Below are 17,729 nucleotides of genomic sequence, written 5' to 3' on the forward strand. Positions count from 1 at the left end.
AAAACTACTCAAGTACTGAGTAACTGTTGAGTAACGTCTGATTTATTTTTTTAACACAACCATTCAAACAGACAAAAGTACAAAATAATCATCTTCAGGCAAATTAAATAAATAAAATAATAAAATAAATTAAAATTCATAAAAAATAAAAAATAGCTTAAATTAAAATAATCTTAAAGTAAATTCAAGTACTTTAATACATAATAAAATAAATAAAATAATAACAGAATAAAAAAATAAAAAGTAGCACAAAATTTCAAGCCTTTGTACTTTTCTATACACACATACATACATGTATATGTATGTACATATTTCCATATATATAAAACCATGCATACATTTATATATTAATGTTGATCAAACAAGACTGTAAAGTTTGTATTTCTTTATAAGATCACTTCCTCTTTGTTATTGTTAATTTTTCTGAATTATTTTTCATTCTATAATTTCAAAGATACATATAGATAAAGACATTTTTTAATTTAAACAGTAATTATATCGAATAACGAAATATTAAAAAAAATTCATGGAAAGATGACTCATATTTCCATTAAAAAAAGGATTTTACATGAAAAATGTTTCAATGCTTCATTAATTTACTCATCAGATGAGCAAATAAATGTCACTCAGACGAGGTTTCACTGCGCAGTGAAACCTCGCAGTGCTGTGTGCATAAATAGCGTCGGAGTGAAGCATCCTCTCTTTAGTTCTCCTAAACCGCTGCTCGGCCAGAGAGCCGGTCACGTGGCTCGCAGCAAGTTTCCGTGTTTACAGCAGATCCTGGTCGGTGTCGAGTTTCACGGGAGGATGCTCTGCAGCCATGGCATTTTTTAAGACGCAAGAGCGAACCAAAGCAAGGTTTGTAGCTGTTCTGGTGTTGGTATCGTGCCGTTGTTGTGTCCGCCAGGTCGCTGCGCGGGGAGGACGGCGGGCTGCTGTCCTTCATTGCGTCACACTGGCCCGCTAAAGCCTGAATTATGGTTCCGCGTTAAATTGACGCAGAGCCTACGCCGTAGGGTACGGCGTAGGTTACGCGGCGACGCGCACCGTACGTCCCCTACGGCGTAGGCTCTGCGTTGGTGTAACGCGGAACCATAAATCAGCCTTAATGAGCGCTGCGCCGTCAGCTGGGATTATTATGACTGTTGTATTGAAGTAAAAGAGCTGCTCTGCTGGAGCCCAAACCGCCACATCACAAACATTTCATTTCATTTTATCAGTGGATTAATATTTAAAAACGGCCAGGTATAAGATGGAAAGAAACTTAACTTTAAGTCAGCCCCCCCGGAGTTGAGTATCATAATGCGCATCTGCATTCACGCACATTCACAGCTGATTAAAATCATGATATTCTCCTAACTCAAATTTTATTATTGAGAAATATTTTCCCAGAACTTGTCTTGTAGGTTTTTACGGTGTTCTTGATGAATGTGTGTAGTATTATGGGCTGTATCTGTGCTGGAGGTCTGGTTTCCTTCGCGTGAACGCGCCTCTGCTCAGATGAAGTCATTCTCCACATTTATGTATGAGCAGATCCGCTTTTCTTCAGTTATTGTGTCTTGAAGCTGCTCAGCTGTTAAAGGGAAGACTTCAATCACACGCGTCAGGACTGATTGATCATCTTTTCTGTTGTGGTGATTGATAATATTGGTCAGTGGAAACCAAAACAATCATGGACAGATTGAAATCTTAGTATTTGGTTGATGTAATACTACTATGTGTTCCTGTTTTTTCTTTTGTGAGCAGCACATTTCCCAGTAAAGAAAGCTGCAGCACCGGATGTAGCTGGGGAAACCCTGAAACCACTCTGCTCAAAGAACTGCAGATGTCTCTCTTTCATTTTAAAATATCAGTTTCAGTGTCCAAAAAACAAACCAAAAACCAAACAACTAAAACTAACCACAGTAACTTTGGACTCTCCCCCGTCATCTCTTGCAGCAGCTGTTTCAGTTTTGTGGTATTCTCTCCAAAATGAGGAGAGGACGGAGGAAGAGGTCAAACAAGAGTCTAACCTGGACGGTGCTTTAACCTACTTTAACCTTCAGGTTTAGGCTCTGAGCTAAAAATTGCAAACGTCTCTGGGCTCCAAACAGGTTTTACCTTTATTCACATATACGACAGGACTTATTGGCATCAGCACACCAAACCTGCAGCATGTGAAATCAATAAAAATGTGATAACAGCATGACTCATGATATTCAAACAAATACTAAAGTGCAGTTATCCATGATGTTAAAAACATAAACATGTACCGATAATTAACTGCTTCCCTTTGGCTCCTACCAGTTTGATAAGGTTTTTATATTTAATATAATCCTCATGTAACCTCCAGTTTATCCACCAACGACTATTTTTAAAATAAAATCTGAATGAAAAACTAATATTTCAGTAAAGTCTGGTTAAATTATCTGAGCAAACAGCAGTCCTGACTGTTCATGTTACATTCATATTTCTGTGTGAGGCACCGCAATGCTTCAAAAACAACTCCTGGGTAAACTTGGGCTCGTTCATATCCATAAAGAATCAGGGAAAGTCAAGCAGTGGAAAGAAAAACCTGAGAGGTGCAACTCATCGAGTACAACTGGCTTTACAAAAGCTTAACTTAAGGCCTCCTGTCAGTTTCTGTGTGTAAGCAAGCAATTTCACATTTTTATTACTTTATTTATTTATTTATTTTTTTATCTGGTTCAATTTTATTTATTGAACCGACAAAAATTATGTAATTTTCCTTCCGCGATTGATCCGTCCCTACTTGCTTATATGCTCTAAAGTAACTTGCTGTTGTGCTTTTTTTTTTTCTGATATAAACCTGAAACAGTTAAAAGCTTATTAAGACACAGAACAAAAGAGGAAATGCATGTATTATTAGTATTACACCTAGATGTTTTTATTAAATAAATTAAGAGCACCTGATGACGACAAGAATAGAGATATTGACCCACTAAGTGGACGTACCGTCTCTTGATAGCCTGATGGATCAGACCCACGTCCACACGGACATACCTGATCATTTTACATCATTCTTCCTGCTCCCTGAAAACATTTTCTGAATTATTTATGTGGAGTACAAGTAGAAATTGACAAAAAGGTACAACAAAAGTATTTAATTACTTTTACTTTTTTCATTCTGTTTATCTGGGTTTTCAGCATGTTGACGTGGCGATGAAAAGACATTTTCAATCTTTTGTTTAGTCTTAGTTATTTAGTGATCTGTTGTCTGTCAGCAAGGAAAAAAACAACCTATGAAGCCGAATATGATACCTGATGATGATGATGATGAGAAGGACAATCTGTAGCACTTTCCCTGGAGTTGATGGATAAAGCAGTGACATTGGTGGAGGACGACAGTCTCCACGGGCCCCTGTGGTTTACGATTGCAAGCTTGACTTTCATCATGTAATGCAGCTGATGTGCTTCTTCCCCAGGTTTTCTCTTTTGTTGCTGGATTTGGAGGAATATTACTTTGAGCAGCATACTGCCTACCAAGTGACGACGACTAGCTCAAAAAAAGAGAAGTAAGTCGGATTTATTTATGTCTGAGAAAATACGGCATCTTGAAAATGTATTGGGAGATGATTAATGTCATTACCAGGTTTTAAATCTCTGAGTTCACTCCACAATAAAGCAGCTGGTGGAACCGCGTTGAGCTGCAACTCAAAGTCGTTTTTCTGTGATGATGTCAGTCTCACATCATTGTTGAAGAGCTTTGGTCCACTCTCACACTCTTCAACATGTTGCTTGAGTCACTCGAGGTTTCCTGATGGATGAATGTACGGCTCTGTTCAGTCTGGTGGAAGTTGGTGTGCTGGAGATCCCTGTCGTGCTGCATGACCCCGCTGTGGCTCCAACAGCCAGATGACCCCACATGTAGACGCTAGGATACAAGGGTATTTGAGGAGGTCTTGGTTGACTCATAACGGAAGGTTTCAAGGTCCCGTGGCTGTAAAAACAAGCCCAAATCATCACAGGGTGTCAGGTGATATCATGTAGTCTGGCCCCATAAACAACCCACTTTGGTATTGTCTGTTGACACAACTTTATTGCATAAGTCGCTTGGTTTGTGCTAATGTAAAAACATAAACTGTACCGTCATGCTATTTTTAAAGAGAAGATAATTTGAATAAGCAACCCAAACCTTTTCATTCTTTTTGTAAGTGTACTGAAGTGCTGCTGAGGCCTGTAGCGTCTGAGATGAGGCTCTCTGGGTTTTTGTGCAGTTACCTCCAGAATTGCTTGGTCTGACCTTCAGGTAAACCTGCTGTGGCCTTCATTCCTGGGAAGATTTGTGAAATGTACTACTTCAGAATCGTTTCTCTGTTGAATAATCGACTCCAAGCTGTTTGGAGGTAACGTAACCCTTTCCAGACTGGATGGCGGTGGCGAGTGTCTATAAAACGTGACTCGTGCTTCTGTATCGCAGCGACGCACGTCGCCCACAAACAGAACCTACGTCATAGTTGGCATTGATACTTATTTGTTTTACTTGTTCTCTCTATTCAGTCAACGGTTGTCATGTGTGTGTTGATCAATAAGTACTCTGACAAATCAGATGGTGGCACGGGTCCTTTTTCTGCAGCACTGTAGCTTGCAGTGTTGGTCTTTCATTTTTGTTGGGTTTTTTGTCTTCAAGTCAGAAATGGAAAGGAAGCAGATCTTAAATGAGGTGATAAATATTAAACAGCAACAACTTTCAGTGAAATTACAGATTAAAAAAAGATGAGGTGTTTGAGCAGGTGATTTAGGTGTGGGGGAGATGTACAATAATCCAGTGCAGAAGTATAGATCACCTCTAAGGTCATTTCTGATCTCTTTTCCTTTTGGAATTATGTTAATGGATACTCATGTGCTGCAGACCAACACATTGGTAAAAGTGCTTTTATAGACGCGGCCCAAACCTAATGATGATCCAGTCAGGTGCGTTGGACCTGCAGAACCTCGCTGATGCGGACCATCTTAATTCTTATGGAGACATTAAGGACGGACGCTCTTTCTTCATTTTGGATTCGTTTTTGTGCATTCGTTTATTAGGCCAACGTTTCGATCATACACCTTTTTCAAGGCATCATTTTTTTTGATGCCTTGAAAAAGGTCTATGACCGAAACATTGGCCTAATAAACGAATGCACAGTGAGAAGGTGTGCGGGAGTTTTCTTTTTATATTTGGCTGCAGCTTTCCTCCTCCGACGCACCTTTCTGCAAATCCGGTGTGCAAAAAGTTTTCTACTTCGGATTAGTTTTTGTAAAATAAATATTGAAGTCTTGTAAAATTGCATGTGTCGTTGTATTTCACTTCATTTTAAGGCGTGTTGAGGACCAATTTTTTTTTTTGTTTTAATATGTTAAACCGCAGCACAGGGGTTAGCACAGTTGCTGACAACAGGTGGACTCCAGCAGTTGCTCACATCTGTGAGTGTTTGTTTGTCTAAATGTGGACCTGGAATGGTCTGGCAGCTTTTTCCAGGTTGTAGCCCTGCATGTCACCCAAAGACAGCTGGGATAGGCTCCAGCAGACCCGTGATAGGCAGGAATAGATGATAGATGGATGGGTCTTACAATGGAAGGAGGGTGTACTTCCTCCTTCATGTTGCAGTAACTGTTACTTCACATCCTATTTTTATCATTTTATTCCTAAAATTGACAAAAATAAACAAGGGAATCAGTTTTAATGTAATTTACTTTGCAGTAAAACTTTCTTTTGATGCCTAGTGTTACTGCTGTTATTATTTATTTTGTCCTTTCATGTTTTTAAATGTGTATTTTCAGTTATCAGGGTTTTAATACAAGTGAAAGTCAGATGCTAACAAACTAACAAAGGCTTCTTTTTTTTCTTGTAGAAAAACTCGAGGTTCCTTAAAGGTTTGTTCCAGATCTATTATATTTGATCCAGAGGACCTTGCAGAGCCAATTATAAAGGTTTGTTTCATAACGTATAGCTATGGTGTGTCTCTTGACTCTTTACAATTTAATATGAAAGAAAACATAACATATCTGAACATCCTGTCTATACCTGGTAAACTTTGGGATTTAATCATGAAGGCTGTCTTCGGATCATTTCCAAGTTGAGCCATGAAGAATAACATTAAATATAAACATTGGGAAAAACAGAATGAAGCCCAACGTACTAAAACTCATTCATATTCTCTGTATTTTGTGTTTTCCGTGTGTTTTGAATGTCTGTCTCTGAATCCCAGCTCTCCCTTGCTGTTTCTGCAGATTCCTTTGCGAGACTGTAAGAATATTGAGTTTGTGCAGAAGGAGAACAACCCGTTCATTGAGTAAGTGCTTTCATCTCTGAGCTCGCTCGTCTTTTTAGTTCGCCAACTGGTTCAGTAACTTGAAAATATGAATGTGAGTGTGACACAGCTGTGCTTGGAAGCACTTTTTTAAAACCCAGATTGTGTTATGGGTTTTTTCTTGCTTATAGTATCATTTTACAGAATATTGAATTTATTTACGTCATTCCCTACTGACTTATCTAACTTGTTTTGGTCCGACAGGCCTCAGCCGCCGGCCATCACCGTTTCCTGTGAGCAGGTGAGACATGCTTGTGATAGATTGATCTTAAAGCCCCTGAATCACTGATCGTTGCACAGATTTGTCAACTGTAGTTGCTGTCTAGTACTTTTTTGGTATTTTTTTTCTGACCCACCTTTTAAAGTAAATGTGAAAACATGTTTTTCACTTTGATTTCAGGTTATGTTCATCAAAGAAAACAATGTCATAGCAGCGTACAGGAATGAAAGGGTGAGTCAGACGTTTCTGTCTTCACCAGGTGGTTTGTTTTCACTGCGCGCTTCATTTCACGCATAACTCATCAGTCACAGTCCGCTGATTTATTACTGTTTATTTCTGTAATTAAAGTAGACAACATGGTTTATCCCTCTCGCGTCTGCTTTGACAGGGAGAAAACAAGCTGACCTTTCAGTTGGAGATTTCTAGTAAAACAGAGGATGTAGTCCAGACATTACTGCAGGTAAGTGGACATTTCAGGAGCTCCGGTTCTACCTATAAACCTTACAGAGCTGTCCTTGTGTTTTTTTTATGATGAATTTCTCTCATCTTTCTCGTTTTTTTTTTTTTTAAACCATTAAATACGGAAGCTTCACAGAGCTTCCTGTCTGGAAAAGCTTGGAGACCAGACTGCCATGGTGAGTTGATCATCACTTATCTGCATGATGAATATTTAAATAATCCGTTCTGTTGTTTGCATTTTTTTCATTGTCTTTTCTTAATTGTCTGGTTAAATATAATCTAGTCACCCACATTAAAACCACATTTATGCTTGTGAATTTCCAGATTGCTGCAAATCTGCAGTCACGCCTGGCGAGGTCGTCGTTTGACAAAAACTTGTATGTAACAGAAGCATGTTTGGTTTTTGTTTTGTTTTTGCACTGATTTAATCCAAAATAGTAATTTGAAAACACAGTGGTGGCATAGTGGCAAACTGAGTCGTCTGTACAGCTTTCAGAACGTTGCGGAGAAGCCACACATGGAGTGTGCAGTGGAGATGGTCACCCCTCTGGTGTCCAATCCAGGCCACGTCTGCATTACGGATGAAAACCTCTACTTCCAGCCGCTCAACGGCTATCCGGTGAGTGGCTCAGATGGGCGGTGGATGGCCAGGAGCTACCTGGAGCTCTCTCAGCTGCTCTTTGCTGAACAACATGTAACCTCATTTGTCATTTCAGGAGCATGTGATTCAAATCAAACTGCTCCGAGTCAGGAGGATCTACAAAAGACGACACGGCCTCAGACCTCTGGTGAGCGGGACCGGCCCCAGTGCATTTCTGACAGCAGTACGGTTACGTGTGTGTGTGCGCTCACGTCTCTGATCTCGTTCAGGGTCTGGAGGTTTTCTGTACGGAGAATGACTTCTGCTCCGACATCTACCTGAAGTGTTACAACACCGCTGACAGAGATGAGATCTACTACTACATAGCCACTTTCCTGGGTGAGAAGACCCTGAAGACCAGAGGAAATACAAGAGAAAATGTGTTTTTCTCTGTAATTTGTTGAGCTTTTTAGATTCAGGGAGTTGCTTTCCTATGAAATGGTCTTGACCAGCAGGCGGCAGCAAAGAACCAACAAACATAATTCAACACCGGATACTTTAAAATGAATAAATGATACCAGCATCAGCCAGCACCCTTAGGCAGAGATCATATTACTATAACTGAAACTTTTGATGAGATTCTTCTCTTTCTGGCTCAGAGAACCACGTGACCGAACACACGGCAGAGAGCTACATGCTGCAGTGGCAGCGCGGCCATCTCAGCAACTACCAGTATCTCCTCCACCTCAACAACCTGGCGGACCGCAGCTGCAACGACCTCTCCCAGTACCCCGTCTTCCCCTGGGTCATCGACGACTACACCAGCACGCACTTAGGTTAGTTAACTACTTAAACCTGCTAAAAGAGCTTGGAGACCTGCTGTTGTAGGTTGTCTTAGTAGTTTATGTGTTTTTCTTCGCCCTAGACTTCACAAACGCTGCCACGTTCAGAGACCTGAGCAAACCCGTGGGGGCCTTAAACAAGGAGCGGCTGGACAGGCTGCTGGTGAGAAGTTCACTCATGTTTCTGTCCCGCCTGCATGGCCGAGAGGAAAGATAGTGAGCTGTCTTTGATGGACATAAACATGAAGGATAGAGTTGATGAAGTCCTCCCTCGCCATATTGATGGAGAGCTTTTTCAAGAAAAATGTGATCAAAGGTGGTGAGGAAATTTAACGATCAGACCGTTAACGGTGGCCAGCATTGATCGACCCTCCCTCATAGCCTCAGCAGATCAAACTGGGGATATACCTCCCTTTGCAGGTTAATCACAGATGGAAATCTCAGTGATTAACACAATTAACACCGGTCCCAGGAGCTGAGCAGGGAGAGTTTCTTCTTCTACTGAGAAGGGTGTCATTTTCTTTATAAGCAAGTAAACAATTTGTGGCAAAACTGTAACAGATGTTTACAGATAAACATCAGGTGACGGGTACGAGGCTTCAGCTCATACTTAATTAATCAAGACAACACAGAGATGAACGTGATTATTTTTAATTATCTCATTCACTTTGTATTTTGAATGAATTCCCAAAAGGATTGAGGCAATTATTCTTTTGAAATAAAAGTCCTGACTCTGGAGGAACTCGCCAAAATGCAGCTGTCTTTAACATAATTAACTCCATCCCTGTAACGGAGGGGGAATAAAAACAGAACTACTTTTATCCTCTGCATTCAGAAATTAAAAGAAGATAAATACCAGCAGAAATAAGACGGTTATAATTACTTACGCTCCATCCTGTTTTCCTCATATGCCTCTTTGTTTCTGAAAGCTGTAATTGTGGGGGTGAAAATAGATGATTGAGTAGTTCTCTTCTCTTCTCTCAGGCTCGGTACCGAGGGATGCCCGAACCTCCCTTCATGTACGGAAGTCACTACTCGTCTCCAGGCTACGTGCTTTTCTACCTGGTCAGAGTCGGTACGTGACCTCACCTGCCTCAACTGTTAAACCTGCAGCTCTGACGTTTATATAAGTTGGATACATTAGCAGTCAGAGTGGACTGTAGACGATCATAACCCCAGCTGACTCTCCTCTGCAGCTCCGGAGCACATGCTGTGTCTCCAGAACGGACGGTACGACCACGCAGACCGAATGTTCAACAGGTACGTTCTGACATCTCATCAAAGACAAGAAGAGAAGGCTTTCAGTGTGTGAACAACCTCTTTTTATTTTGATCAATGCTTTGAGAATATCTGTTTGTGTTTGGCTGCAGTGTTGGTGAAACGTGGAAAAACTGCCTTGAGGGAGCGACGGACTTCAAAGAGGTGAATATGAAGTCACATTTGTGTTCTCCATCATCTCCACTGCAGCGTCCAGATTCAACAGGGTTTGTCTTGATGAGTTTGTGCAAAATAAGCCTCTAAGCTGCTGCGTCTCTCTGCTCATGCAGCTGATTCCAGAGTTTTATGGAGATGACTCCAGCTTCCTGGAAAACCGTCTGAATCTCAGTTTAGGCAGAAGGCAGAACGGAAAACTAGTCGGCGACGTCGTCCTCCCACCCTGGGCCTCAAGTAAAGTTGACTTGTCTCGTCTCTCCATATGCTCCTGACATGTTAGGGCTGGGCGATATGGACCAAAAGTCATATCTCGATATTTTCTAGCTGAATGACGATACTCGATATATATCGATATTTTTTTTGTGCCATAATTGGGGTTTCCCCCAAAGCATTATAGCATAGCATCTCTGTTAGCTTCATTTTTTTCTGAGGCAAACCCTTAAAAAAAAAACGGTCAGTTTTAATACAAAGCCTCGTGCCAAATGTCACACAGGTACAACAGAGGTCTGCACAATATCAAAATGTATAAAACAAATGAAATAAAAATAAACTGCCTGCATATATAGAATAAAAATGCTTCTTGAATAAAATAAAACGAATATCCCTTTCCTGCATAACAATTAAATTAAAATACACTGTGCAATGAATACAATGTAGACAGTAACAGGCAGACTTTTCCACTGAGGTTGAGTTGTGCAAATAACAAAACAGTTGTGCAAATCTCAAAGAAAACATTCAAGTCAATTTGTCACAAAATAAGCTATATCAAAATCATAAAGAAAAAGCTATATCTATATAAACGATATCGTCTCGTACCATATCGCGTTTGAAAATATATCTATATATATTAAAATCTGGATATATCGCCCAGCCCTATGACATGTTGGTTAAATGTGCAGAAAAGTGAAGTTAATCCTCCGTCTCACCTGTGTGCACCTGTCTGTGTTCGCTCCAGATGCCAGGGACTTCCTTCAAAAACACAAGGCAGCACTGGAGAGTCAGTACGTGTCAGAGCACCTTCATGAGTGGATAGATCTGGTGTTTGGCTTCAGACAGAGAGGCAGTGAAGCTGTGGCAGCTCACAACGGTAAAACAGCCACCGGCGTTCGTCAGCGTCAATCCCACCGAATCTACTCAGCTGACGATACTCATGTTATTGTCTTTCAGTGTTTCACCCGCTGACCTACGAAGGTGGCGTGGACTGTGACAGGTGAAATAAGTCCCTCAGCTATGTCCAGAAGATTTGCCGGCCTGTGACTAACTTTCCTCTGCATCTCTCTGGGAAGTATTGCGGATACAGATCAGAGAATCGCCATGCTGACGCAGATCCTGGAGTTTGGCCAGACCCCCACACAGCTGTTCACCAGCCCTCATCCTCAGAGGATCACGCCCCGCTTTCAGAACATCACAAGGAGCCCCAGCATCAACTCGCCCATCAGCGACCTTTCACCAGGTGACAAAAGACGCAGAGCTGAAACCAAAGTCACGCTCTCCCAGTCGAGGCCTTTGCTTGCTCTCGTACACGATGTCTCCATATATTCCTCTAACTGTCTGTGTGGTTGCAGCCTCTCAGGGGGAAGATTCGTCCTTTGAAGACCTGACGGAGGAGAGCAGGAAGATGGCCTGGGCAAACATGGGAAGTCTCACGCTCATCTCCAGCCACAAGATCCATAAGGAGTAAGTCTGCAGCCGTCCGCTAGATGCCAGTAACGGGTATATAGCACTTTTGGGTCTTGAAGAGCACAGAGCCTGGGTAATGGTGGCCGGAGGGCTGATTCCTTTTCTCCCTTTGGAGACGATATTGGTAATTTCAAAGAGCAAACTGATAGTATGACGTAGGGCTGGGCGATATATCGAGATTTTAATATATATCGATATATTTTCAAACACGATATGGTACGAGACAATATCGTTTAATAAGCTGATTTTGATATAGCTTATTTTGTGACAAATTGACTTGAATGTTTTATTTGAGATTTGCACAAATGTTTTGTTATTTGCACAACTGTCAACCTCAGTGGAAAAGTCTGCCTGTTACTGTCTACATTGTATTAATTGCACATTTTAATGTAATTGTTATGCAGGAAAGGGATATTTGTTTTATTTTATTCAAGAAGCATTTTTATTCTATATATGCAGGCAGTTTATTTTTATTTCATTTGTTTTATACATTTTGATATTGTGCAGACCTCTGTTAATAAAGGTACCTGTGTGACATTTGGCACGAGGCTTTGTATTAAAACTGACTGTTTTTTTAAGGGTTTGCCTCAGAAAAAAATGAAGCTAACAGAGATGCTATGCTATAATGCTTTGGGGGAAACCCCAATTATGGCACAGAAAAAATATCGAGATATATATCGAGTATCGCCATTTAGCTAGAAAATATCGAGATATGACTTTTGGTCCATATCGCCCAGCCCTAGTATGACGGTAAGATTTGAAAACCACTTCCTTTTTTTTGTGCAGCTTTTTCTAGATATATATTTACTTCTTTCTCTCAAATGTGCAGAGCTGTGACGGGCATCGCCATGACTCGAGACGGATCATCTATTTTCTCTACATCCCAAGGTGTGGAAAAATGCCTCTGAAATAGTTTCAGATATTAATAGAAAAAAAAAAAGAGTCAAACGTGGGCAGAAATCTGATGAGGAGTTAATTGTTTGTAAAATCTGCTACACGTTTATGGAGCTGTTTAGATACGGTTGGACCGCAGGAGCGGATGTCTTCTGTGTCTTACGATGAACAAAATACAGGCTGAATGAATTCAAGTTGAGATATTATGTTGTCTGCTGTGTGACTCTTTTTTTCCAGATTCGACACTTAAAATGTTTTCCAGAGAGCTGAAGGACTTCCAGAGAAGCATGTCCTTCTCTAACATGGTGAGTTTCCTCTCTATGAATCTTCTAATGACCTGGGGCCTCATTTATAAAGCTTGTGTGCGCACAAAACAGGGCTTGAAAGATGTGCATGCCACCTTGTACGCAAAGTTTGGGATTTAAAAAGAAAAAAACTAACGGGAAAATGTGCGTATCTTTACACAAACCTTGACCCTAGCGCACGAACATTTTGAAGATATGGGGAACTGGCAACGCAGACGGTGAGGTGGTGAAATGAAGCCAGATTCATGTCATACTTTTAATGTCATCACATATCAGACTTGTAATATAATAGCGCTGATCGTGTCCCTCTGTGTTTGAAGCACAGCGTCAGTCAGGACTCTGGTGCTGCTGGTTCTGCAGCCGCGGTGCAGGACACGCTGGGCCGGTGTCGTGCCAAAAATTGATTGAAGGCCAAATACAGTTAATGAAAAGTTGTTTCTGCCTAAATATGACTTGATCTCATTCTTGAGCTTCATAATCTGAAAATCTGACGTTTTAGCGCTATCGCTCAACGGGCTGCTGTGGGCGCTCCCGCGGCCAGAAATCAGATTCTGGCAGACAATCACTTTTTGGCACGACACCTGTCGTACGACACCGGGCCACTTTTATCTTGGCCTCCACCTTCAGATCGCACCACTTCTTCTTCTTTTTTTTTTTTTTTTTTTTTTTTTTTTTTTTTTTTTCTGCCACAGATCTGTCCGCGGCACTCACTGCGTTTAGCGCAGCAATGACGTGCTGCCACTCACTCGCTTTATTTTTGTTAGTGATGTCACTACTGTGACCACCAAATTATGTAGTTTTCCTGTCCTCCACCTCATCCACAACATCTCCATCTCAGCCTCCGTGAAATTTAGTGGCACAGTGGCTCGACACGTCTCATTCATCCTGACGCAGCAGAAACGGATTGCAGGAAGCCCCTGCGCATGCTCAGCAGGCTCATTCATATGCAAATACAGTCATCATGTAGTTTGCATTGCCCATTTATGGTAGAAAGTGGGCGTGTAGAGGGTGGGGTATGAGGCAAATTCACCTGCGCAACCTTCCAGCTGGACTGTGATTTATAAAGCGAACATTGCGTGCAAGTGTGCGTGCACATGGTTTTATAAATCAGGTTTTTTTTTTTTTTTTTTTTTTTGTGCGCACGCCATTTTCGGCTTTTGAGCGCACGTACACTTTTAGTATGAATCCTACGCACTCTTTTATAAATGAGGCACCAGCTCTCCATCTGAACTCTAATGCACCTGGCTGTTTTCCAGGCACTATCGTCATGCTTGATGCTGGCAGATGGTAAAACGGTGGTGTGTTCTTCATGGGACAACAACGTGTAAGTGTTTACATGTACTCTGTATGACATTTTAGGTGACTTAAAAAAAGGTTTCAGACAGATTTTGGTGGTTCCTCCACGTCTGGCTCTCCTCTCTTTTCCAGCTATTTCTATTCCATCCCATACGGCCGGCGGCAGGACACGCTGATGGGTCACGACGACGCCGTCAGCCAGATGTGTTGGTTTGATGACCGGCTCTACACGGCATCCTGGGATTCCACCATCAAGGTGATTGGGAATAAATCGATGCATCATTCTGTTGCAGTTCAGTCAGGAAGCTGTTAATGAAAGATTAAAAACAGCAGTTTCATTTCTATGTTTGTCCTTTACAGCTGGGGTCTAAATGAGAGGTTCTGTGTTGATGTTTGACAGGTCTGGCAGTTTGCCTGCAGCAGCTCATCCAGTCACAAGAGAACCCAGTTCCAGCTGCTGGCTGAGTTGGAGCACGATGCCGGAGTGAGTGACCAGGCTCTCCGTACCGTCACACGTTGGTTAACAACCTGTATCTGAGATTACATCATTAAATAAGCTGCTCCTGCAGCTAAAATATGCATACGAGTCATTTATCTTTCTTTAGGTTAATCCCAATGTGTTATTGTAATAAATACTCAAAACTAAACAACCACCATGTTTGCTTCCCTCTGCAACATTTCCCCTTCAGGTGAACACAGTCAGTCTGAATCCCGCTGGAACGCTGCTGGTTTCCGGCTCTAAGGACGGGACGGTCAGCATCTGGGACACCAGCAGCTATGGGGCTCTGCAGCAGGTCCACTGCCACCAAGGGAACATCCACCACCTGGCCTTCAGTCCAGGTAGGAAGCTTTTTGTGTGCAATCAAAGCCCTGAACTTTACCCAGTGACAAGCTAAACTTTATTAAGGCTGGTTCGTAAACTTCATCACTGTTCACCCTCGCACTGCACCTTTTAGAGAAACTTTAATGAAATACCAATCCAGGGCACATTACTCCACATTTCCTGCTCGTCTGCACGGCACATCTAACACTCAGACTGGAGGTGGATGATTTACTCTTTTCCTCCGTGGCTCATGAGGAAACTAAATACTGGGAAGGTGGGAACGTTACTGGAAAGACTCCTTGCGGATTCACTTGATTGTGCAAAGAGCCATGTTTAAATACTCAAACCTCACTAACACCTGCTACCAGCCCGTTTCTGGGTGCAATAAGAGTTTTAAACTGTTATTCAGTCTCCTGTCAAGTGTGTCCGCAGTGTCAGTGGCTGTAAACGCAACACCTGGGCAGGCTTCCAACTTTCAGTGAGAGCACTGCACTTTTCCTTCAGAGACAGATTTACTGACTGTAACATCCTGTCATCATCCCATGAAATGATTCTGAAATCGGTGCAGACGCAGCCGTGTAGGAGGTAGAGCTGGTTACTGAGAAAACTGTTCTGTTTGCTGCCGCCTCAACAGCACGGAGAGTAAACATGGTTGTAGTTGCAATGCGACCAAATTAGATTTTTCTCTCTATAATTGTTTTAAAAACACATTTACATGACCTGCTTCTGGTTTAAAATGATTTGAACGTATCCGGCTCACGTGATCCGTATGCATTATGTCCTCAGACAGCCGACATGTCCTCAGTGTCGGCGCCGACTCCTGCATGAAGGTACTAGATGTTCAGACGGGGATGGTGATCTCATCTGTGAAGGCTGAGGTGGAGCAGAGGTAAGATGCTTTAGTTTTACCAGAGGTGTCGATATCTGGAGCTCCTTGGAAAAGCTTGAGGCTGTGTCACTAAAAATATCACGTAGTCCAGGAAACATGTAACACCTAAAATGATTATTTCCATTTTTAGTGACCTTCAGTAGTTTTTTTTTTTTTTGTTTTTTTTTGTTTTTTTTTTAAATTTCAGTGCATTTAGACTTGCACCTTTTTTTAAAATTCATTGTGGTAATTGGAAAATATTTACCTGCACAATTCTGCGCTGGCGGCATTGGTTTTGGATATCTGCTTCAGTGAAGCCGGTCGTGTCCCGGTCCTCCACTCCACAAAAACATCAAAAAGACATCGTACAGGCTGACTGCTGCTACACTTTTGTTTACATTGTTGTTTTTTTGCATCTTCCTTTACATCCCGCACACCAACGTGCAGCGTTTGACATCACTTCCCCTTACTGCACTTGCGGGTCGCTTCAATTTACAAGCCTGTTCACAACAAAGTCTCATAACAAAGTCTCATATACGACAGATTTAAAATACTGTGATGTGATGTGAGCATTAAGACCAGTGTAAACGTAACCATAGTTACCTTGCTGGCTGAAGCAGTGTGTGCATGTTTGTGTGTGCAGGTGTTTTTGCTGGGATGGCAGCTCTGTGCTGTGCGGAGGGCAGTCTGGTGACCTTTTTCTGTGGGACCTGCTCAGCAACTCTGTCACTAAGAGGATCCCTGCACACTCAGGTACACCCCTCCTTCCCACTTTTTATTTTTAATCCCTGTGCTTTATTTCCTGGACTTGAGATAAGATGCAAACTCCACCCAGTTAAACCGGATTAGATGTGTGAAGACATTGTTGAGAAGAAAGTCAGGAATTGGTCTTCAAAAAAGTCACTGTTGCAAACCATTATGGCAATTATTCTTTTAATGTAACCCAAAGTGCTAAAATTCAAACCATTTGTGCATTATTTTGTCAGGTTCTACCTGTTTTTAAAGGGATCAAATTAAAACGAGAATAGCATCAAAAGAACAAGGTGGTAGTTCATGATTATGTTGACGAGGCTGTGTGGTGTGTGCAGGTGGCATCACAGCCATGTGGATGAACGAGCTGTGCAACACGGTGATCACCGGAGGAGAGGACAGACAGATCATCTTCTGGAAGCTGGAGAGTTAAACTTCAGTTTCTGCAGAATCAAATCCGTCAGCTGGCAAGACGAAACCTCCCGTGCAATATACCCGACAACCCAATCCAAGTATCCTGCCGACCGTGTGACTCGGCCGTCCGTGAAAGAGACTGCTGAAACGTGAAGACGTGAACTTTGGACAGTCTGAGGAAGACAACCAGCTGCTTTCCTCAACTGTTGTCTTAGATACATCGTATACATCCTTGTTACCCGCATCATGAGAGAAATTATCCAGTTCAAGTTTCTGCATGACGGAAGCTAAAACATCATCCTCGCCTTATCTATTATTTTTTATTTTATTTTTTTTTGCGTCTGCTTTTATCATGTTCTTCCTGTGTATGTGTAGATTTTATTTTTGCCTTTTTTCATGCTAGCTTGGCCATGACCATGAGGATGAAAGCAAGTGTAGCTAAAGGACGAGTGGATGTAACCCTGGTTTTTTTCCTTTTTTTTTTTTTATAATTGGTAATCATTTTTCTATAGCTTTATGTGCTTTTTATCCTGCCAAGTGGACTTAAAGAGTGTTTCAGAGCTTGATGTTGCTCAGGTGTTATTACAAAAACACAGTTACCTCCACAAGTTGCCGTGTCTAGTTTTTGCTCTACGAGCTGCACAAGACTCTTTATTCATTTTTATCGCCTGTAGTATTTGTTTTGTGGCCGGGCTGCAAGAGCTGAGGGTGTCTGTGACGCTCCAGACCTGCAGCTTTACGGTATTGATCATTATCACATGACTATAACAGAGCTGAGCATTTGGGAATTAAAATATTAATTAAATATTTACTCTCCCCTGCACAAATGTCTGTTTCAACAAATGGAGTTCTATTTCTCGCAAAAGTTGTT

At 41.7% G+C, this 17,729-nt stretch overlaps 1 protein-coding gene across 1 annotated transcript; it reads left to right on the forward strand.

Moving 5' to 3' along the window:
- The first annotated feature begins 725 nt into the window (after positions 1-725).
- On the forward strand, positions 726-17,673 carry nsmaf (neutral sphingomyelinase (N-SMase) activation associated factor). Its single transcript, XM_061713937.1, has 31 exons — positions 726-858; positions 3,426-3,515; positions 5,835-5,913; positions 6,214-6,275; positions 6,498-6,534; positions 6,694-6,744; positions 6,902-6,973; positions 7,101-7,148; positions 7,297-7,349; positions 7,462-7,591; positions 7,689-7,760; positions 7,843-7,951; positions 8,212-8,388; positions 8,478-8,557; positions 9,379-9,469; positions 9,591-9,654; positions 9,765-9,816; positions 9,942-10,062; positions 10,784-10,915; positions 10,996-11,038; positions 11,115-11,281; positions 11,394-11,505; positions 12,338-12,396; positions 12,640-12,707; positions 13,964-14,031; positions 14,136-14,259; positions 14,404-14,487; positions 14,693-14,843; positions 15,613-15,715; positions 16,338-16,447; positions 16,783-17,673. The coding sequence occupies exons 1-31, from the start codon at positions 821-823 to the stop codon at positions 16,875-16,877; spliced, it is 2,742 nt and encodes a 913-aa protein (XP_061569921.1). The 5' UTR covers positions 726-820; the 3' UTR covers positions 16,878-17,673.
- Positions 17,674-17,729: the final 56 nt, after the last annotated feature.

Source organism: Cololabis saira, chromosome 22, assembly GCF_033807715.1.
Source record: "Cololabis saira isolate AMF1-May2022 chromosome 22, fColSai1.1, whole genome shotgun sequence".
Lineage (NCBI taxonomy): Eukaryota > Metazoa > Chordata > Actinopteri > Beloniformes > Belonidae > Cololabis > Cololabis saira.

Bases quoted from the DNA above. Each gene is read 5' to 3' on its own strand.
- nsmaf (XM_061713937.1), top strand. From the start codon at position 821: ATGGCATTTTTTAAGACGCAAGAGCGAACCAAAGCAAG. The intron at 3,516-5,834 runs GTAAGTCGGATT...TTTTTCTTGTAG, and splicing joins ACTAGCTCAAAAAAAGAGAA to AAAAACTCGAGGTTCCTTAA. The intron at 9,817-9,941 runs GTGAATATGAAG...CTGCTCATGCAG, and splicing joins GAGCGACGGACTTCAAAGAG to CTGATTCCAGAGTTTTATGG.